The following is a 22,102-nucleotide window of genomic DNA, read 5'->3' as shown; positions in this document are numbered from 1 at the left end:
GTCCCTTAACTAAAAATCCATGGCCAATAGTCCTTTAACTCCTCAAAACGTGCAGTTGTAGTCATTTTCGTCAACTCCGTCATAACTTTCGTCGTGTTGGAAGAACCATTGCTACAATTAGGTTAAAGTTGAGGCACCATCGCTCCAATTGGGTTAAAGTTCAGGGACCGTTGCTCCAATTCGGTTAAAATCGAAGGACCATTTCTCTAATTGGGTTAAAGTTGAGGGGGCATTTCTACAATTTTTTCATTTAGTTTCCACATTTTCCTTTGATTGCGCATGGCACGTAATTCATTTTGATGGAAGTTTTAATGGAGTTGACAAAAAGGACTATAGCTACATGTTTTGATGAGTTAAGGGACCAATGGTCATGAATTTTTAGTTGAATGACCATTGCTCCAATTGGGTTAAAGTTGAGGGACTATTGTTACAATTTTCTCTTTATAATGTTGGCATGAGAACTAACGTTAAATTATGATGTGATAAAGAATATATGGAGAGTCTCACTTTGAGAGTCTCTTTAGTATTTCCCTTGGTTACAATGAAACTTTGTGCCTAGAGGGGTTGGGAGGTTCTAGGGGCGTTGTGAAACTCTTTGTGTGTTTGAAAGATGTTAAGCGGCAAGACCCTTCATTTTAGAGGTGCTTCTTGGTCAATGCATCTTGAGACTTCGCACTCTCGCATGGTTTTTAGCTTAGTTGATCACAAATATAGTTACTTTTAATTAATACACAACTACAACATTAGTGGATCAAAATGATGAAGAGGGAATTTATTGTGGTAATTTAGTCGTTCAATCTTGATCATTAAATTTTTGAAATATACTAGTTAATAGAACACTCCAAGACATACTAAAAAAACCAAAGTCATAAATGTTCGGAGTTTTCTTATTTTGTTTTTGATAAGATTTTCATTTATAAAAGAAAATGAATACCAATAAATTATAATATTAGGTGACCATCAATAAAATCTGTACTTATGACCTCTAAAAATAAAACGTCGATGGTCACGAGATTGTCCATGAAAATAACTAACTTGGGCTGTTATTGGGCCACTTAGCTAAAGGTTTAATCGAAACGCTCCCCAAAACAAAGACGACAACATTGCGACGTCGCGACTTGAGTTAACAGCATTGTGATGAGCCATTGACTCCCGACCCAAGGGCTCAACGCCGACTCTTTTCCTCCCCACGTCGTCAAACTAAACGATCCTCCGCCGCCTTCTCCGTCACCTCCGGACGGCCTCTCGCTCTCTCAACCTTCAGAGCCCCAACAATGCCTGTAACTCTCTCTCTGTCTCTCTCCATAGTTATGGATCCAGATCTGTATCTATTTGTTTATGAAAATTGTGAATAATGGGGGTTTAATCGTGTGCGGTGCAGTTCAGGGGATTGATAGAGGTGGAACCGCCGAGCCCGCTGAGATACGTAATCGGGGCGGCGATCATGATGATCGGAGTAGTCTTACCCGTCGGTTACATGATGTTCCGTAACAAGCGCGTCCCCACTTCCTCTTCGTACTCCAAACAGACGTAGGTGTGCCTTTTTCATATTTTTCGATTTCATCATTCCCATCCCCTTAATTTTCCAAATTTGTAAAATTGCCCCAGTTTCTTAAGTTTTTGCATAGTTCAAGTTAAAGAATTGTTTCTGAATCTGATTTGGGAATATCTGTTGGTATTTCAGGAACAAAGTTTTGATATAGAGAGAGACTATTGAAATTACAAGGATTTCGGATTCGATTTTTCGTGTTGAGAAGTTGAAAAGCTGACAGGCATTGATGGATCCGTCATGAACAAATGTACATTCGTTCAAACTTCAAATCTGTTATATGGGTTATTTGAACTAGATTTTGTACAATGATATATGCATGTGATTCGATTCTGTTTTTGTACCTCTTGATTTCATTATTCCGCTAGAATTTATGCTTGTCAATTATAGTATAGTTGCCCATGTTCGTGATTCCTTTGAATAATTAGCCATTCGTATAAGGTTGTATAGAAAATTTATCGGTTATGTTTTTGTTTTGAGCTGCATAGTTAGATCTGAATTTGTTCCAGTATGTGAAATGCAATTTACAATCGGAAATTTATTTTCCATGTGTACGATTGTATAAGGCAGGCCATGCTTTTGGAGTTTCTAATTGTATTCTGGTATGTATTATTTTGGAGGTTCTTATTGTATTCCAGTTTGTAGTGCTCAATGTTCAAGTGACTTTTTGTTAAGTAGTGTGATTTATGAGGAACGAGGATAACTGAGGTAAAGTGGGCACACGAGAAAGGGTAGAATTAAGAACGACGATATCTGAGGTAAAAGGAGTGGCCGCAGTTGAAGATAAGATGAGGGAAAATTGGTTAGGATGGTTTGGACAAGTGAACTGAAGACCTGCAGATGCTTCAGTTAGAAGATGTGACTATGAGACGATGGCTCAGGGCGAAATGGGTAGAGGAAGACCTCCTAGACTTTGAAAGAGACTAAGAAAAGACATGGCGTACTTGGAGCTAACAAAGATATACATTTGCTTGTTGATGACCCTGATTAGGAGCTTAGTATGAATTGCAAGTTGAGTTGAGCATAAAGACAGCGAGTGTGGTACTGTGCTTACGCACTACACTTGCTTGTGGTAATGTTCTTTGGTTTCGGTTTAATCCTTTGGTGTACTGATTGAGTATGCTATTTGTACTAGTACCTAGTTGTATCGACTTATTGAGATGAAATTTTCATAGTGGTAGTCGCATCCAGCAATTCTGGTCTGGTTCTCGATTCACTTTCATGTTCTTGGTTTTGGTCCAAGTGGTTGAAGTGTTTATTTGAACAAGTTAGAAATTAGAATGGTCCTTGTGCAAAGCATGCATACTATGGTTGTCGAAATTGTCTATTTTGTTGTGTTTTTATTCATTTTTGCTGTAAGACGTGTGCTTATATGAATTGACAGTTTAATTAGTCTTGGGTAGCAAATTGCAATGTGTTGATATTTCTTTACATGCTACGTTTATGCAGTTCTAATTGGTCTGATATAATTTTTCAACTATTACGGTTTATGTAGTTCTAATTTTGGAAATCAGGGTGTCTTAACTGATATAAATTCGAAACCGATAGCGCCAATCACCTCGCACAACGATGAGCAACTAATTCAAGAAATCCCAATTCTTTACATTCTATTTGCATGCTAGCATACAAGGAAAAACAGATTGGAAGGGTTAACTTAATTCCGCCATAATTGAGGTTTCGGACTTTCCTTTTGCTCGATTTATTTTCTCAGTAACCGAACAGGAATGAAATGTGGAAGTGAAACACTGACCTTTACAACTGCCACCTCCGCCGTTGGAACCGTGCGAGCTTTTTGAGTGGTTTTATGGAGTTTCTTGAGAAGGGAACTGAAGCAGCGACGCTGGTTATGGAGGTACCTGAGGTGTGAGGAGTGAGAGAGCATAGGGGTTCCATGTGAAACCTTAAATTTCATCTCTGTAAAATTAGATTCAGATAGAGGCCTAAACCTCAGAAGCTCAGAGCTCCAGGGAAGGTAACGGTGGCAGGGGTTTAGGGCTTTGCCTGCGATTCTATAACCGAGATGGATTCCATTTGCACCCAAGGCTCCGTTTGTTACACCCATAGGACAAGATTAAGACCTGGTTTGGTACTGAGGTGATTCTGAAAAAAGTTGGTATCAAAAAAAGCTGGGAGCTATTTTTGTGTTTGGTAAACATTCAGCTTCAGTTTTTTTTCACACTTTTGGGTGAAAAAAAGCCAAAAACAAGAAGCTGCAAAACCCAACTTTGAAAAATTGGCTTTTTTTCACATCTGTTTTACATAAAAGTTTACCAAACATTATAATACTGTTTTTTTTTTTTCAAAAGCACTTTTACAAAAAAGTTTACTAAACACTCTGCTGCTTTATTTCACTGCTGCTTATTCTCACAACACAGCAGAGTATTTGGTAAACTTTTTTTTGTAAAAGTGCTTTTGAAAAAAAAAAAAAAAAAAAAAAAAAGCAGTATTAGAGTGTTTGGTAAACTTTTATGTAAAACATATGTGAAAAAAAGCCGGTTTTTCAAAGCTGGGTTTTGCAGCTTCTTGTTTTTGGCTTTTTTTCATCCAAAACTGTGAAAAAAAGCTGAAGCTGAGTGTTTACCAAACACAAAAATAGCTCCCAGCTTTTTTTTATAGCAACTTTTTTCAGAATCACCTCAGTACCAAACTAGGTCTAAGTGACTCGTTTAGAAGTGCTTTTAACATGGTTGAAAGTGTCTTCGGTGAAAATGTATTTGAAATCAATTCTTAATAAAAATGCAAGTGAGTTCAGGAAAAACACTTTCAAGAGTTTCATGCAAAAAACACATAATTGGTGCTTTTTGTAGAAAACATTTCAAGTGTTTTTGGAACCTAAGAAAATTTTCTCTAAAAGCATTTTCAGTCATTTAAAAATACTTTCAAACAAATCCTAATATGTTCGGTACAGCTAGCACTTGCAAGACTCCGAGAAAGAATTACATGAAACGGGCCACATGGTTTCCGTTGCCCAGTAATGCATTATCGTGCGCATACTTTTCTCGACATAACAATGTACTATTGACGTGGCGTCGAATCCGCATTTGAGTTGCTCTCATAGACTTGACGCCTCTTTAGTGTTGTTATCTAATCCCAAACCTTCACTCGGTGTTAGCTGATTATGGTCGCTCCCCTCGTCTTCCCCAAATTCATCTCAACATGCTAGCAGTCATCACAGCAACCATTCTACAGTGACCCAAGTCCCAATAATTTTCTATTTACATGTGTATCCCTCGACAGATGATTTGGCCCTTTTGAGGAAAGCAGCTTCTATAGTATCAGTACAACGTTACTATGATGTCTCATATCAATAATAGAATGTTATGTTTGCTGTTTACATTTGGAAGAAAAACCTAAGTGTTAATGGGTGGTGGAGGCACTTTTGGGAAAAATCACCTTCTTTAGGGAGACCTCAATTATTCTCCCAAGAACACTTGGATTTTCAATTAAACTGACATGTTTATAGTAAAAGCATTTCTAAATTCTAAGAAAGGTGGTTACGGGTAGAAGTCCTTTGTATACAAGCAAATGCCTTATAGTGTTGGTAAATAAAATTTTCTTACAGAACTAAAAGTGATGTTTGTTATTAAAGAAATAGAGGGCGGTATCGCTACATTGACCAACCAGCCTAATTTATATTTACACAAAGAGTGAAAGTAACGTTAAAAATAGACAATAAGATGGTGATACTACCCAACTAATTTTTAGTCTTGCGAGAAACTTCTTTTAGTGCAATAAATCATTTACAACATGGTATTAATATTTCACGTGCTATAATGTGGCGTTACGAATCCATCTATTTTGTGGTATGAATGTCCACCTCGAAGTTTGTCAATTATTTTGTTAATTGAAAGGTATTTTCGTCCATTTTGTAGACTAAAGCCTTTTTATTTGTTGTTGACTTATCATATAGGGCCTTAAAGTTGGTATGTGCATTGCACGTGATGAATTTAGCGGAATATTGCAAGTTCGGTAGATATTGGCACAAACTGAAAGTTTGTAGGGACTTAAATTGAAAATTTAAGGAGTGAAGTGGAACAAAATCCAAAGTTCATGAAGTTCTCTTTACTTTCTTATTTCATTTTAATTTTAAAATATATAAAATTGAAAATCTCTTTGGTAGCTTATATCAATTGGGAACTTCTAACATACATGTATGTTATTGTGGCATCTCTCATGAGTCGTGCAAATATCACAACGTTAAAATTAAGTTTTTCTTCGCTTTTATATTATTAAACAAGAGATCTCGATGACGGTATAACTTATTCCTGCCTCAAATTAGCAGAAAATCCCCCTACCAATCATTACATTGATCTCCATGAACTCCTCCAAACCCCAATATGTCCAAAAGTCATTATTCTCGAACCATTAACATTAAGCTTGCATCATCCACTATTAGAAGGCTCCTAAACAAGAAAGATTTGAATTCAATTGACTTCACATAAAGCTTTCAATGAAGCCTTCACCCATTCAAAAGCAACCCTTACTATAATAACTTTAGGATCCCATGGCCTAACAAAATTAGTATAAAAAATTTGTCAATTTCTCCATCTCCAAATATTCCAACATGTAAAGTGGAATAAAATGCACCAATGACTCTGAATGATCACCTTATTATGAACCTTCAGATTAACAAGCAATCAAACTTGAACGTTAAAGTAAAATAAGTTTCTTACATGACAAGGCATACCAAAAAGCTTCCGAATACATTTAGCCTTGTGACAAGTATATTAGACGCAAAATATAAAATAAAAATAATAATTCATGGCTGCAAAAAATTTTGAATTCAAATCTTTCATCCCTATTCTCTGGATCAAAGCACTTCTCCTCGTACAAACTTAATCGTAGACGCAAAATAAAATCAACTTGGAGTTTTAATGAAACACTCTTGGTACTGTTAACTTTTAACGTTAAAGACATTTTTACTCTAAAAAGTCATTAATGTAATATTCACTTACAACACATTTTTGTCATTATGGTTCAAACTTAAAGTTTTCAAGTCTTTTTCATTAGTTTTCCTTATAATTTTTTGTGAGTAATGTTAAGCAGATCATCTATTTAACTTATAATTTGTAAATCGAAAGAGGATTCTTTACTCTTCTCATCTCTCTCTCGTTTTTCTCCTCTCTTATTTGAACGGTTACGATTAAGCAACGTTAACATTTTATATTAATTTTTTATAGAAACAATAAGACAAAAAACATATGTGAGAGCAGGGGAGGAAAGATGATTTTAATAGAAAGGGAGAAAATTCTATTATCTGTAAATCATACAAAATGATGGTTGGTAATTGGATTGTTAATTAAATATTAATTAATATGTTTATTTTCTATTAATGATGTATTTAACAAATTTAGGACATAGATTAGACTAAGTCACATAATAAACCCCCAATTTATTAAACTCTCTATTTATGAAAGTTAAATCATCTTCATTTACAGGTGAAAAAATAAATTGCAATGCTATTGGACTACAATATTTGCCTGAGTTTTTTTTTTTTTTTTTCATTTCATCAGAGTATGTTGTGTTATATCTCCCGGTGAGTGAGAGGCTGCAAAGCTCCAAAAATGTCAGTGATGGCTGCTTCGAATACAGTCAAGTATGGGATTGTAGGGGTGGGCATGATGGGCAGAGAGCACCTCATCAATTTGTACCACCTTCGCTCCGAAGGCGTGGCCGTGGTCGCCATAGCCGACCCCCATCTTCCTTCCCAGAAGCTTGCCCTTGACTTGGCACACTCTTTTAATTGGCCCATCAAGGTATATGCTTTATTTCACCTCCACAAACTTTACTGCAATTGAACTCTGTGATGCTTTATTTCTGAAGAGTTTGGAAGTTATGAATTAATGAATAATGGGTTTGGAGCAAGACCAAGTATTTTTTAGTATAAATTATGTTTTAACTTAAGGGTATGCAAGATTTTTTAGTTTAACTATTTAAATGATGTTTTCCCAGCATATAATTTTTCATCTTACTGCTAATCACGTACAGTTTTAGAATGTTTAAGTTCCGATGGGCAAGGAAATGTGGGTTCGGCCAGTTGGCCGCCACGGCAGTGTGGACCTTGCACCCAAGTTTGAATCCCCCTCCGGCAATAGTTTAGAACGTCGGATTATGAAAAAAGTTGTGATATATTTGATCAAGTAGTATCTCAGAAAAAAGGTTTGGTGTTTTGAAGGTTTTTTCAGGACACAGGGAGCTATTGGACAGCTTGCTCTGTGATGTGGTGGTTGTGTCAACTCCAAACATGACCCATTATCAAATTTTGATGGATATCATCAACCACCGTAAACCCCATCATGTATTAGTGGAGAAGCCATTGTGTACCACGGTTGCTCACTGCAAAGAGGTCGGTTGATCAGAAGTTTTGTTAATTATGCTTGCATTTCATTATCACTTGATTTCAAATAACGCTTTGAACATGATCATTTTAATGATATTCTTTGATAAATTGAATTGGTTGGAATAAAATATTTTGGTATTGTCTTTGTTTCTTTTTGTTTCCGGACTAAATTATGGTACAGTGAACTTTTGAGTTTGGCTTGGTTAACTAAAGGGTTATAGTGCAGGGAATGAATGTGGTAAAGTTGTACTGAAACACAAATCAGCTGAGAACGTTTGCAGGGATTCCTAGCGTTCCACATTCTTGCAGATCTCTAGTTCCGTAGTGGTATAGACATCTCAAGATAATGTATACAGAAATGGATTGCTTTTTGTTTTTTTGTTTTTTTTTTTTTTTTGCTGTGAGTTGGTGTCCAACCTGATGCAAACATCCCTTGAAGTATGAACATTGTATCGTTTGTTTTCATTTTAACATTCAGCACAAATGACACTCAGACAGACATATTTGTAAATTTACACAGATGTTACGTTAATGCCTTATCACATAGGTGCACAGAATATGTTACTAAAGTTTTATCTTTATGTGGTCCTTCTACAGCACATTCGTTCATGTTGTATTCGTCAACATCTTTGACTTTTTCTTTTTTTTGAAGGGGAAGTTATTTATTTATTTTTCCAAATAAGCGATTGATCTGAATCATATAGTGTATCTGGAACTGTAGGTCGTGAATGCTGCAAGAAAGAGGCAGGATATGCTGGTACAAGTTGGACTGGAGTATAGATACATGCCACCTGTTGCTAAACTGATAGAAATAGTAAAGGGTGGAAGTCTTGGACAGGTCAAAATGGTGGCAATCCGCGAACACCGGTTTCCTTTCTTGGTTAAGGTATGTTCTGCAACTGAAGTTCCATTATATCTTTCTTAAAAAGCTTCATTATTTATGTTGTTGTAGTTGATCTTATTGAATCATGCCTGTAATAGGTCAACAATTGGAACCGGTTCAACATTAACTCTGGGGGGACTTTGGTAGAGAAGTGCTGCCACTTCTTTGATCTGATGAGGCTGTTTGCTGGTGCCAACCCAGTTCGTGTCATGGCTTCTGGAGCCATTGATGTTAACCACAAAGATGAAATATACAATGGAAAGGTAATTTCACTTTGACTGAGATTTGAAATTTGTTGCTGACTTTAAGGCCAAACACAATTTCAACCATTAGTTTCTGTTTTGAGAGTTAGAATCTTTGCAGATTTAAAAAGATGTAAAAAGAAAATCAAAGCAAGTATGCTTTTAGTCATCCAAAACTCATTCAGTATTGCTAAAAAGTAAAAACTAATGACAAAACTTTTCATATGCAATGGAAATAATAAAGTACTAGTTAGGGTATAGAATTTCAACCTAGTATCATGCTGAAAGAACACTGTCATGCCTGCGCTTGTCAAATTTATATATTCCAAGAAGAGGACTATATGGAAGTTACGAAACAGAAACACTTGCATTCTTCTACACTATGGGTCACTACTCGCGATATTATTCCTTACACACTTTGTCTCTTTTATTGTTTAGGTCCCAGACATAATTGACAACGCATATGTTATTGTTGAATTTGACAATGGTTCTCGTGGGATGCTTGACCTTTGTATGTTTGCTGAAGGAACTAAAAATGAGCAAGAAATATCTGTTGTTGGTGAGATAGGAAAGGTAAATCTCTCTCTCTCTCTCTCTCTCTCTCTCTCTCTCTCTTCCCCCCCTCATGACACACAGACATACAAAATATGATCTTTTACTAGATTAAGGTCTTTGCTGCCTCGTTACTTGCAGTGACCATTTTCTTTTACTTGAATTTGAGGTGGGTGGGATATGAATGCGATAACACCAATGTCTTATATTCCACCTGTTATGTTTTGACGAGCCAAAACAAAACAATGTCTACCTTGGTGGGTCAAAACTAAGAAATGACTGTTGCGCCCCATAATATATTGGAACCTCTTGAAGAAACTCTGGAAAACTTCAAGAAATTTCAACTTGTCCCGTTGTTTTGACCAGAACATACCTGAATATTCTTGAAAACAACCTTACTAAGCATCCAAGAACTCTACTTTGGTGCATAATCCTTCGCCTGAACACACCTTGGGTGGAAGGTGCTCCACCTCAATCTTTAGCATAAAAAAGATTTGAGCTGGCTCAAACAATGTTTGAATTCCTCAGCTGTGACAGGCTTGGTTAAGCTATTTGAAGCATTCTTATCGTATGGACCTTCTCTACTTCAATGACTTCAACATTTCACCAATATTGAATTCGATGATATCTCTCTTCTATGTGTTTAGTCCTCCCATGAAAGACTTGATTGCTGACCAAACATATAATACTTTGGCTATCACTCTTCACCATAACCGAACCTTGATTAATCCTGAAGTCCCATGTTAACCCGCCAAGCCAAACAGTTTCTTAAGAAGCTTCTGCCAATGCCATATACTCCGCTTCAGTAGTAGACAACACGGTAACCGATTGTAGCACTGCTCTCCAACTAATCGGACCTCCACCACAAACAAAGACATAGTCAGTGGTGGACCTTCTCTTATCTAAGTCTCCTGCATAATCAGAGTCCGCATTACCCGAGGCACTTGAATTGCCTTGTTATCTTTCAACCAAAATCCCAAAGTGCCTTAAGATATTAGTGCCTTTCAAATATCTGAATCCTCTTCATTGCAGACCAATGAAGCTTTTCTGGATTCACCATTTACCTTGAAACAACACTAACCGCTTGAGCCAAGTCGGGCCTTGTACACACCATAGCATACATGAGACACCCTGCTGCTGTTGCATATGGAACGCTTTTCATGACTTCCTTCTCCTTGTCACTAGAAGGACAATCCCTGCATTTAACTTAAGATACGATGCCAAGGAAGTAAACTCAAGCATTTTGCAAAAAGTATATACCTTGTGATAGCCATAACTTTTCCCACTTTCTTGATCCTCCTTATCTCCATGCATACCAAGGACCCAAGATCCTTCGTGTTGATTTCTTTGCACAGTTCTTGTTTTGATTTCACTCGCACGCTTAGAGTCCTCCCAATGTTTGTATTGGTATAGTATAAGAACTAGGTTTACATAGGATCCAACCAGGAGATGAGAAAACCAGCCCAAATAGGACAAAACTAGCCTAAATAGGGCTTTTAAACGAAACAGTAAATGTGGGCTGACCGGTCAGGTAGCTAGGTCCGATTAGTCGCCCTGAGTCTTGCACGAAACCAGTAACCTTTTGCCTCATCCTACTGGTCGACGGAACCTGCTGACCGTTCACCGCTTCTAGAGTCCTTTGTTACTGTTCCACTGCTTCTCCTGATCGATTGTTCCACCAATCACTGCTTCCAGATTCCTACCCTGACACTAATTTGCGAACCAATTCACAACTCCACCATTGGCTCTTGGTGGTAGAATCATTAGTTCAATTTCTCGACTTTCTTGTACGCAGCTGTCTTTAGTTCATGCTTGCATGTGGCGTTTTCTTTCATTTTGATTCATCTCACAAATTTTTAACAGGGGGAGGCCTTTGTTCCTGAGGGCATTGTACATTTTGGTACTCGAGTCGATGGGAGAAATGGTGTCCAGACTTTAAAAGCTGAGAATGATCAAATAAAGTGAGTTTTCTTTTTCCTCCTGGTTTCAACTGTTCATGTTCTGAACCCCCCATTCAGCGCTGTTCAAGTCTGTGGGGAAGTTTTCAGAAATGCGTACCCTTTTAATTTGATTTGAAACCAATTTATGTTTCAGATATGATGGACTGCATCATGGATCTAGCTATTTGGAACACCTGCACTTCTTATCTGCAATTAGGGCCAAAGCTAAAGCTCCAGCTGTAGATTTGCACGATGGATTAGTTTCAGTTGCCATCGGAGTTGCAGCACAACTTTCAATAGAGAAGGGCCGATTTGTGACGATTGAAGAAGTCATGAATTAATGCAATTGTAAAGATTCTGTATAGGTCTTGAACCCTTCATGTTGCTGGTGTGGGTTGGGAAGAAAATGCTGTTAAAATTTCTTCTTCCCTATATGAAGTACGTACAAACTAATGTTTGCTCACCTATTAATGATAAACCCAGCTTTACTGATTTTCTTTATATTTACCAGCAACTCACTTCATCATGCTTATAACTCACCCACTTATCTTTTTTTCCTGAAAACCAATAAAACAAGAAAACGTGTACAAAATAATAATTTTGTATTAATTAAGTGAGTAGGGTTGCGATTTCTCGAGTAAACCCTTTACAAGAATTAATTCTCCGATGCGAACTCCAAAAGTATCTGAAAAGACCAAGATTTGATTGTTTGATCTAAGGTCGTAGAAGCTTGATCTTGATCAAACGGATGTCGCATGAACGTTTCTTTGTCTTATATGGTGTTTGATTTTGGTAATAAGGAATTAGCTCATATGAGTGTTGCTTGATAATTCTTCACAAGTATGATGAAGAATATATAAAGAGTTTTGTGAATTTGTGGTATTGGAATATGTTGAAGAAGCTGAATTTGAAAAATGCACTGCAATTTGGCAGAAATGCGTTCCTTTGATCAAAACTATGAACGACACTTCGCAGAAACTGTGAGCGAGTGTCGTTTTTCACTTCACTCACTGCGCACGCGACACCTGTCCCGAGCAACAGTCGTGTATATGAGTAGCACCCTCGGCCGGAACAGAAGCTGGCGGGCAATACAAACTCGTTGAAGCGAAAGAGAGGAGAGAGAGAGAGAGAGAGAGAGAGAGTAGGAAGAAAATGGAAGACGAAGGAGGAGAGAGGTCGAGCATCGTCGTCGGTCTCATCGAGAACAGAGCCAAGGAGGTAAAGCTCGCTCGCTCGCTCGCTCTTCCATCTCTCAATATTTCCCGCTCATTTTCTTCGATTTGTTTGTTTCCCGAGAAAACGCTGGAAAATGAAAGAGAATGGAGATTCAAAATTCAAAAAAAGTAGCATTTGTACTTGTGTTAATTGTCTGCTCCCTTTGAATTACTTGGTTACGAAACCGATTTCACAGCATTTTCCAACTTTTCGGATGAGTTCGAATTATCACGTTGCTAGCATTGTGTATGAATTGCATTATACATTCTTCAATTTGTAGGGGAAAATTGGTCCTTAAGTTTTCAATTTCAAGGTTATATTTTAGCTTACATGCAACAGTCTTGCGATGTCTGGTGAAATCAGGCTAAAGAGTATAGGAAAATTGTATTATAATTAGTTCATTACTCTAAATTTTTTGCAAATAAAGAGGAAAAAGAATCCTGTTGCTAAACCAAATATGGCCTATTGTTCTCACATATTTTCTTGATTTTTACTGGTGCGCGATATTGTAATTAAAATCGAAGAAGTTTCTTACTTTTGATTATGGTTCCTTCCAGCTGATTAGCTGAAGGTTATGCTAGAGCTGTATTAAAATTGTTTTGGTGCATAGAGATCAACGAATTCAGGATACGTAGCTGACACTAAATGTTGTGACAGGTTGGAGTGGCAGCCTTTGATTTAAGATTAGCTTCTCTGCATCTTTCTCAATATATTGAAACTAGCAGTTCATATCAGAATACGAAAACCTTGCTGCAATTCTATGATCCTATGGTGATTATTGTTTCACCGAACAAGCTGGCACCTGATGGTATGGTTGGAGTTTCAGAGTTGGTGGACAGATTTTATGCTACAGTCAAGAAGGTTGTGTTCCTTAATCATTAACATTGCTAGCTATCTCTCCCTCTCTCTCTCTCTCTCACACTTGTTTTTGGTGTACATGAATACTGGATGCCTATGAGGTTACCTCTCTTTTGATTACTTGTTTAATCCACTAAACAAGTGTGCTGTTCTGCAGGTTGTAATGGCCCGTGGTTGCTTCGACGACACTAAGGTTATGTTAGAGATTCCTTATCCTCTAATGTTTGCATCAAAATGGGTGTTCACTCTTGAAGCTCACAGCTTAGTGTGCCATTGTTGGGTTCCAGGGTGCCGTACTGATTAAAAATCTAGCAGCCAAGGAACCTTCAGCACTAGGATTGGATACTTATTACAAGCAGTATTACCTCTGCTTAGCTGCTGCTGCAGCTACAATTAAGTGGTACTTTCAGATCTTGAGCTTTCTAACATTATGGTGTTCCAAAGTTTAGGCATTTGTTTTTAGTATGATGTAGGAAGTTCATCATATTCATATTTTGGCGTTTAAGAGTTTCTTTAAGCAATAATTCAAGGAACATTAGATATTTTAACATTTTTTCCCCTGATGCTATTCTAGCTCTATTTACTAGAAAGAGCGTGTCATGTCGAATGTGTTTTTTTTTCTTTCCCGTACCTTTTCAGTTGCCTTATGTTGAACTTGTTAGCAATGTGCACCTTTTATTGTTATAGAATCTGTTACCCTTACCTTTTCTGTTGGTAATGGATCAAGTGCCTGATGAACAGGATAGAAGCAGAGAAAGGAGTCATTGTCACAAACCACTCACTTGTGGTACGAGTTAATGCACGTTCTTTCGTGACCTGTAAAATAATATCAGAAGAAAGTTATCATTTGTATATCAATAATATCCCTCTATTAAAGAACATATAAATCAGCTATCTGCACGCAGAGCAGATCAATAACAATATATTTCTGTATTTTTATCTTCTCTTCCGGCTAAGAACTCCCATCAGTCTGCACTGCCATCCAACCCTGTTTTTGTCTTTGTGATGAATTAAACATTTACTTCATTGCACATATCCCTTCTCCAGGTCACTTTTAATGGATCATTTGCTCATATGAATATTGATGCGACTAGGTACTCTCCCTTCCCTTCTTTGAATTTATCTAGGGCTGAGCTCCGTTTTTATTCTTTAAACAGACGATTTTTTTTTTGTGATATTAGGACAGTTTTCTAAATTATTTCAGATAAATCTACAATGGGTCAACATATATTTTATTAGTAATCTCTTTGGTAATGACTTTTACAATTGAAATTTGTTTACAGTGTCCAAAACTTGGAAATCATTGAGCCACTTCATTCGACACTTTGGGGCACCAGCAACAAGAAAAGAAGTTTATTAAACATGTTTAAGACAACAAAAACAGTTGGAGGGTATGAGGGGCTGGTTCACTGTATTATTATCCGGGATTTCATGTATATTTTTTATAGCTACAATTCTCTGGTGGTAGATCTCTCCTTTCCAATTTCTTGTTTATATAAATCTAATGTGGAGCAATGTATGACTGCAGGTCCAGACTTCTTCGTGCCAATCTTTTGCAGCCTTTAAAAGATATCGAAACTATAAATGCTCGTCTAGATTGCCTGGTCAGTGTTATTTGCACTCAACCATCTCTTGTGGATCTATGTATTATTTTATCCATTTAAGATACTTTTCAATTTGTTAACCTTTATTTCTCTATCAAATTTTAAGAAGAATGAAAAAGGATCATGTTATTTGAATTGCAAAGTTGGTTGGGCAGACTTTGTGTTTATTTTTTGGGCATGGTTATACATGAAAAAGCAAGAATACAATGATAATGTCTACTTTGTATCCTCTGAAAATACATATAAAGTTCTGAATCTTGAAGCTCCTGTGATGGATATTGTATTTTGCAGCAATAGTTTTACGATCCTAAGTCTCTTTAATATTTGATTTTAGGATGAGCTCATGAGCAACGAACAGCTGTTCTTTGGACTAGCTCAGGTTCTGCGTAAATTTCCAAAAGAGAGTGGTAAGAGGGTAGAAGAAAGCAGAGGAAAGTTTTGCCTTAATACACTAAATCTATCTATTCATATCATGAACGAGTGGAGTTGTGTATGTTCATGCAGATAGGGTACTTTGTCACTTTTGCTTCAAGCCAAAGAAAATTACAAACAAAGTTGTGGGTGTTGATTGTGCTAGAAAAAGCCAAGTGTTGGTTTCGAGTATCATTCTTCTGAAAACTGCTCTAGATGCCTTGCCTTTACTCTCAAAGGTAAAAATTACTTTACACAAATGTCGATGTCAAGCATTATTTTCTTTCCAACACATAGACAAATTTAACAGTGCTCAAAACATGATCCAAAGTATCAATGTTTCGTAAAATCTCAGGTTCTTAAAGATGCAAAGTGTTTTCTTCTTGCAAATGTTTACCAGTCTGTATGTGAAAATGAGAAGTATGCTGCCCTTAGAAAGAGGTTTGCTTCCAAGCTTCTATAGTCCTGGTGGATCATTTGTAAATTTGTTTCTTTGACATCCCTAACTCATTTGAATTTGGCACTGGAATATGATGTTGAGAATGAGTCCCACATTGATGGGAGGAGGGATCTTGCATGGGCTTATAAGTAAGATGGGCTATTCCCCATATTGCCCATTGGTTTTATGGTGGAACCTCAACTTTCTTCATATCCAAATAGATCAAATTAAGTGGCCAAATTAGTCCAGGCATCCTCTGGGAAATGACCACAACCGAAATATATCCAATATGTTCTAAAACATTCACTTTTGTCCCCTCTTTTTGCAAGATGAAAGTATATCAGTTCTACCCTTATAAAAAGTTCCCTTCATAGTTCACCAAAAAAAATCCTTAACTACAATTACTAATTAAAACAAATTGCCTCCTTTTACAATCTTTTTCTTACTGTCTGATTTAACCTTTTCCTGGTACATAACAGGCATATTCCAATTCCAAATATGCTTTTTGTACCATGACTATGGTCTTGCGACTCTTGCCTACAACCCGAAACACTCCATGTTATAGAGGCATGCACTCAACCTCAGGTGTTAGTGTCCAACTTACCTGATCAAGTGGATCATACAGTTTAAGAGATTCAACCCCAAGCACTAAAGTAGTTATCATATTTCCATTAAATTGGATAGGGATGGTCAAACCCAAGTGCTAGGGTCCAACTTCTGATGAAGTTAATGATAAATTCTGCATGGATTGCTACATAAAATAACTTTATTTGATTGATAATCATATAAAGCGGAAGAATTCAACTACGAGTACTAAAGTAGTTATCATATTGCCATGAAAGTACATGTTTGAAGTTTCTTGCTTGTTGTGTGATGTATATACATTGTTTGGCAAATCAAGAAGCTGCATTTGTTTCAGGATTGGAGAGGTTATTGATGAGGATGTGCTTCATGCACGGGTTTCATTTGTAGCCCGCACACAGCAGTGTTTTGCTGTCAAAGCTGGAATCGATGGACTCTTGGATATTGCACGGAGATCATTTTGTGATACTAGTGAAGGTGTTTTCTTTTTACATATGCAATTAAAATTCTGTCCATTTCCCTTCATGTTCAATTTGTCTTTTGGTTTCTTATATTTGAGATAAAGTAATAAGGCCATTGTTTTGTCAATGTTGAATTAACAGCTATACATAATCTTGCTAACAAGTATCGTGAAGATTTCAAGTTGCCCAATTTGAAACTCCCGTTTAACAATAGGCAAGGGTTCTACTTTAGCATTCCACATAAGGACATTCAAGGGAAACTTCCTAGCCAGTTCATTCAGGTTTAGCCTTTAGGACAAGCTTTCTCTAAATTACTAACATCTCTTTACTAGTTATTTCTGAGTTCTATATGATATTCTGACATAGGTATTGAAACATGGGAATAATATACACTGCTCAACCTTGGAGCTTGCTTCTGTGAGTACTATGACTCAATCTTTTAATTGAATTAAATTTAATTTACCCACTCTAAGTAATGATTGTTGTATTATTCAAGCCATCTTGTCCATTCAAAATATAACTGTCAACTTCCAAGGTTCTATCTGTACAGCCTTAATTGTCTGTGAACGTTGGCATTTCCTTGATTGGTTATAACTTACAACTTATAATGGTGCCTTTGCAACTATAATAAGTTCAATCTATGATCTTTGGAATGATATATTTTGCTTGAGTTTGCTAAGAACTTCAATTGTGGAGCGGCTTGTACTCCCATCTTTAACTTTGATTAGAACATTAGGTTAAGCAGGTTCATAGAGACCATTTTCAAATACAACCTTGATTTTAGGAGGTGTAAATTAAGGGGATCATTTGTACTAGACCAACTCGTACAGAAATCTTAGATATAGGTTTAATCATCATGTAGGATGATGTTGGTGCCTTTATTTCTTAAATTTTTATGACATTTATGTGTTTTATCTCAAGCGTTTCTTTTTAACAAAAATCAGGGCCATCAACGTAAATAAGAGTAAACGAAACATCGCTCCTCTTTATGATTTTTGCAATATATTTGACTTGAGCCTTCTTTTTTTCAGATGAATAAATTCAAGTTTCAATATAAATTGTGCATGTGTGTCTATGGTATTTTCAAGTGTCAATATCTTTTTAACTTAAATGAATACTAAAATTTATATTTATGTTTCTCCATTTCATGAAATTTACAGCTAAACGTTAGAAATAAGTCTGCAGCTGCAGAATGCTACGTACGTACAGAAGTTTGCCTAGAAGGTTATGCTAAACATACATCTTTTGTATCATAAGCTTCTTTTGGTCTATTTCTGTATCATAAGCTTCAAGTGTTTGCTTTTGTTTACATTTCAGAATGGAGTGTCAGTAAATGAGTGAATCTTAATTAAACAAGTAACTTACTATTTTGAAGCAGTGCTTATTATTGGTTGAACAACACATGGGAGAACCTTCCTTTTCATCATGTTCAAGTTTCTTGATTTGGGAAGGAGAAGGTTAAATATTAGTGGCCAAGTGAATATCAGTTATCAGGTCCTGAAACCATCAGTGTCAATGGGCTTTATCTACTCAGAACATGAATATTTTCTTGTGATTGGACTCCGAAACAATTTCAGTGCATCATTTTATGGGATTGAACCATGAATTGAAGCTTATTAACGCTAACTTGATTCATCACAAACAACTTGTAAATGATGTTTTTCTCAGACAGGACAATTCTTCTTTTTCCGTTTTTTGTGTATTTGAAATGTAGCATGTTCTTTTTGGATTGTCCAAGTGGTAACATTCAATATTGTCTTACCGCTGTTATGTGGACCATTGAACATCTTGTATATGCATTGCTGATAATACTAGATTAGTGCGGTTATAGGAAATGCATGGATCTTGTTGAACTTTTTTATCTTATTGTTTTATCGGTTTTAATGCCTTCTATAAGCTTGAGTATTTGGTAAATGATGATGTTTAGACATATGTACTGACCTTTTGGTATCTAGCTTATATCTTCTTATATCTTATGCAAATATAGATTACTGATGTCTCTATATTATATGCAGAATTAGTAGATGCCATACGAGAGGATGTTTCTGCACTCACACTGCTGGCAGAGGTCTTATGCCTTTTGGATATGATTGTTAATTCATTTGCACATGCCATTTCCACAAAGCCTGCTGATCGTTATTCTAGACCCGAATTCACAGGCAAGTTGCTATCCTCTGGCATTAAAACTCATGACTTTGGATGTTCAATACAAGATATCCTTGATACTGTTACTTTTACATATAGATAATGGCCCAATGGCAATTGATGCTGGAAGACACCCTATCCTAGAGACTATACACAATGACTTTGTCGTACGTAACTCTTTATTTTATTTTTATAATTCAATTACTTGTACAAGATTAGACATCTAAACCTTTTGTTATACTTTCTCCTCATCGATATGCTTGAAATTCTGTCCACTAGAGCTATTTTTTCATCTGTCTTTTTTCCTTGCAGCCCAACAATATCTTTTTATCAGAGGCATCAAACATGGTGCTCATCATGGGCCCAAACATGTAAGAATTTCTGTTCAAGCATTACATTCAATATTATGTGTTGTCTCTATTTGTGACCATAAACTAATTCTTCTAATCATAACAAAGGCAAATTAGAGTACAATTGGAGGGAAAAAATTGCCAGCTTCATCCAGTTATTAGTTTAGAGAACAGGTTAAATAGTGAAGAAGAAAACCATGTTTTTACCAGCAAACAGTGAGAATATGCATGTGATAAGCTTTACAGGTTTGGACTGAAATGGAGATGGATGAGCGTACAAATACATATGAGTTTTTTTTTTTTTTTTTTGAAAATGTGATCAATTAGGTTACTGTTTGCTCGAGTTTAACTGTAGGATATTTCTGTCAGGAGTGGAAAGAGCACTTATCTTCAACAAGTGTGTCTTATAGTTATTCTTGCTCAGATGGGTTGCTATGTACCAGCTCGCTTTGCAACTCTAAGGGTTGTTGATCGTATATTTACAAGGATGGGTGCAGTAGATAATCTTGAATCGAACTCTAGTACGGTAAATTTTCCAACTTCACTATCAGAAATATGGAGTCATGATATGTTTTAACTTTTAACGATGCAGCTTCTCTCTATTAAATATGGAATACTTAGAAACAAATCTTCTTGTTACCTGTAACAGTTCATGACAGAAATGAAAGAAACAGCTTTTATCATGCAAAATGTCTCCCAGAGGTAGTTAGTACACTACAAAAATTATTTAGCCTTTTGAATATGTAAATAATATCATTTTTGGACGCAGGAGTTTGGTTATCATGGATGAACTTGGGAGGGCCACATCTTCCTCTGATGGATTTGCAATTGCTTGGAGCTGCTGCGAACATTTATTATCACTGAAAGCGTAACCTCTTTTTCAATTACCATATACTAAGATTCCAGTTGGTTAGTAACATGAAAGCTTATGAGTTTTGAACATAGAAACGTTAGAATGTGTCCTTTTAACCATTGATATACAGAGTTTATACATCACATGAATTGAAGCGTAATGCTTCCAATCATGCTATCATTTAAAAATCTGTTCGCATAGTTTTGAACTTCTCAATCGTAAGATACTGCAGAAAAGAAGCAACTCAAATTATCTACATACTAGAATACATATATAACTAGTCTAGACAAATAGGCATACTACAACATATTTTTCAATACTTCAGAGGCGTAATGTAAAATTTGTTAGTGTCTTGCAAAATTCTGGAATTTTTAAGTGCTTGTGCTCTCTGTGACAGGCATTTAACCGGGATCTTTATATCATCATATAAGAGATTGAAGAAAAGAAAAATTATATGTTGGAGTTTCGCCATTACTAAAACCTTAAAGAAGTTAAGACACAAAAATATTATTCTTTAGTTCTATCTAGTTATTTTGTTCCTGTTGTCACTATTCATTGTATGATTGCTTTGTTGACATTTTCAAGGTGAGCAAAGCCTATTGACCAAATTTTACTTGCAGTAGATCACTTACCTTCTTCTCAATCTTTCTCAGGTACACAATATTTGCTACTCATATGGAGAACCTATCTGAACTAGTAACCATCTACCCAAATGTGAAGATACTTCACTTCGACGTTGATATTAAAAATAATCGTTTAGAGTTCAAGGTGGTTTTTCCGTTATTCTTTCATTCGATGCATTTTATGCGAGTTTATTTTGCTGAAAGTCTTGTCTTTTCCTCTAGTTTCAACTGAAGGATGGGCCGAGACATGTTCCACACTATGGTCTTTTGTTGGCAGAAGTGGCAGGATTACCAAGCTCCGTGATGGAAACAGCCAGAAACATCACATCCAGGATGACAGAGAAGGTAATCTCTTTCTGAGTACCAATAACTTAAAGTTAATCCCAACTTAAATTTGGCTGACAAGTAGTAGGCATTGACATGGGTTTTAAACGCCATCCTGCCTTGATTTTGCCTTGTTTTTCACTGGATCTGGATTAGTTGAAAGAGTGACTTTAGTTTTCTGTACGGAAGTCCATTTCTCGTGAACCGTTCACTCAGCAAATTTGAAATTTCAATGTATAGGAAGTGAAGAGGATGGAAGTAAACTGCCTGCACTACCATCCAGTCCAGATGGCTTACCACGTTGCACAGCGGCTGATATGTTTGAAGTACTCGAGCCAAGATGAGGATTCGATCAGAGAAGCACTACATAATTTGAAAGAGAGCTACATTCATGGAATGCTGTAGACCGCAGAAACCCACATTACTGTAAATATACCGTGCCGAAAGAAGTTGTATTCAAAAATCCATGAACCTGCCGAGGGCTGAGGTTATATTCTTCCTCTTTTCTGTTATATGCTCGTAAGTTACACTGGAGGTTTTTTTCACACTGTACTCGTAAGCTGCGGGTTCAACTAATATCCCACGAAGAAAGTGTTCTCGATGACTCAAATATTGATTTGTGTACATACACGCAATTTTGGAGCACGGTTATACTACAAATGTATTCACAAATTGATCTACAATTCAGGCCTTTCAGATCCTTCCTAATTTGTTTTCTTATTAGAAAGTGA

The 22,102-nt window shown here is 36.4% G+C and overlaps 3 protein-coding genes across 4 annotated transcripts; all 3 read left to right on the top strand.

Annotated features, from left to right (window-relative positions):
- The first annotated feature begins 1,104 nt into the window (after window positions 1-1,104).
- Window positions 1,105-1,892, top strand: LOC137723525 (uncharacterized). 2 transcript variants are annotated; one of them, XM_068462728.1, is made up of 3 exons: window positions 1,105-1,280; window positions 1,382-1,530; window positions 1,685-1,892. In XM_068462728.1, the coding sequence occupies exons 1-3, from the start codon at window positions 1,275-1,277 to the stop codon at window positions 1,701-1,703; spliced, it is 174 nt and encodes a 57-aa protein (XP_068318829.1). In that variant the 5' UTR covers window positions 1,105-1,274; the 3' UTR covers window positions 1,704-1,892. The 2 variants fall into 2 exon arrangements, with proteins under 2 accessions (XP_068318829.1, XP_068318830.1); XM_068462729.1 differs by having other exon boundaries at window positions 1,382-1,534.
- Window positions 1,893-7,044: 5,152 nt separating this feature from the next.
- On the top strand, window positions 7,045-11,998 carry LOC137723500 (uncharacterized). Its single transcript, XM_068462693.1, has 7 exons — window positions 7,045-7,305; window positions 7,725-7,895; window positions 8,611-8,775; window positions 8,871-9,035; window positions 9,453-9,587; window positions 11,430-11,527; window positions 11,661-11,998. The coding sequence occupies exons 1-7, from the start codon at window positions 7,114-7,116 to the stop codon at window positions 11,845-11,847; spliced, it is 1,113 nt and encodes a 370-aa protein (XP_068318794.1). The 5' UTR covers window positions 7,045-7,113; the 3' UTR covers window positions 11,848-11,998.
- Window positions 11,999-12,603: 605 nt separating this feature from the next.
- Window positions 12,604-22,005, top strand: LOC137723501 (DNA mismatch repair protein MSH4). Its single transcript, XM_068462694.1, has 24 exons — window positions 12,604-12,724; window positions 13,379-13,582; window positions 13,737-13,772; window positions 13,867-13,979; window positions 14,321-14,366; window positions 14,627-14,673; window positions 14,863-14,970; window positions 15,108-15,183; window positions 15,518-15,590; window positions 15,688-15,833; window positions 15,950-16,035; window positions 16,953-17,092; window positions 17,218-17,357; window positions 17,443-17,493; window positions 18,237-18,300; window positions 19,092-19,235; window positions 19,321-19,388; window positions 19,534-19,592; window positions 19,941-20,097; window positions 20,221-20,273; window positions 20,341-20,439; window positions 21,078-21,192; window positions 21,270-21,392; window positions 21,612-22,005. Exons 1-24 carry the CDS (start codon window positions 12,659-12,661, stop codon window positions 21,774-21,776), a joined length of 2,379 nt encoding a protein of 792 aa, XP_068318795.1. The 5' UTR covers window positions 12,604-12,658; the 3' UTR covers window positions 21,777-22,005.
- The last annotated feature ends 97 nt before the right edge of the window (window positions 22,006-22,102 follow it).

Source organism: Pyrus communis, chromosome 17 (genome assembly GCF_963583255.1).
Source record: "Pyrus communis chromosome 17, drPyrComm1.1, whole genome shotgun sequence".
NCBI classification, from domain to species: Eukaryota; Viridiplantae; Streptophyta; class Magnoliopsida; order Rosales; family Rosaceae; genus Pyrus; species Pyrus communis.
This window is presented reverse-complemented; position numbering and strand designations above follow the sequence as displayed.

What these genes read in the sequence shown, in the direction of transcription:
- LOC137723500 (XM_068462693.1), top strand. Translation starts at nt 7,114, where the DNA reads ATGTCAGTGATGGCTGCTTCGAATACAGTCAAGTATGGGATTGTAGGG. An exon ending in CGGTTGCTCACTGCAAAGAG is followed by an intron (nt 7,896 to 8,610) that starts GTCGGTTGATCA and finishes CTGGAACTGTAG; the next exon opens with GTCGTGAATGCTGCAAGAAA. An exon ending in ATGAAATATACAATGGAAAG is followed by an intron (nt 9,036 to 9,452) that starts GTAATTTCACTT and finishes TTTATTGTTTAG; the next exon opens with GTCCCAGACATAATTGACAA.
- LOC137723501 (XM_068462694.1), top strand. Translation starts at nt 12,659, where the DNA reads ATGGAAGACGAAGGAGGAGAGAGGTCGAGCATCGTCGTCGGTCTCATC. An exon ending in GCTGCAGCTACAATTAAGTG is followed by an intron (nt 13,980 to 14,320) that starts GTACTTTCAGAT and finishes CCTGATGAACAG; the next exon opens with GATAGAAGCAGAGAAAGGAG. An exon ending in TTGAATCGAACTCTAGTACG is followed by an intron (nt 20,098 to 20,220) that starts GTAAATTTTCCA and finishes TACCTGTAACAG; the next exon opens with TTCATGACAGAAATGAAAGA.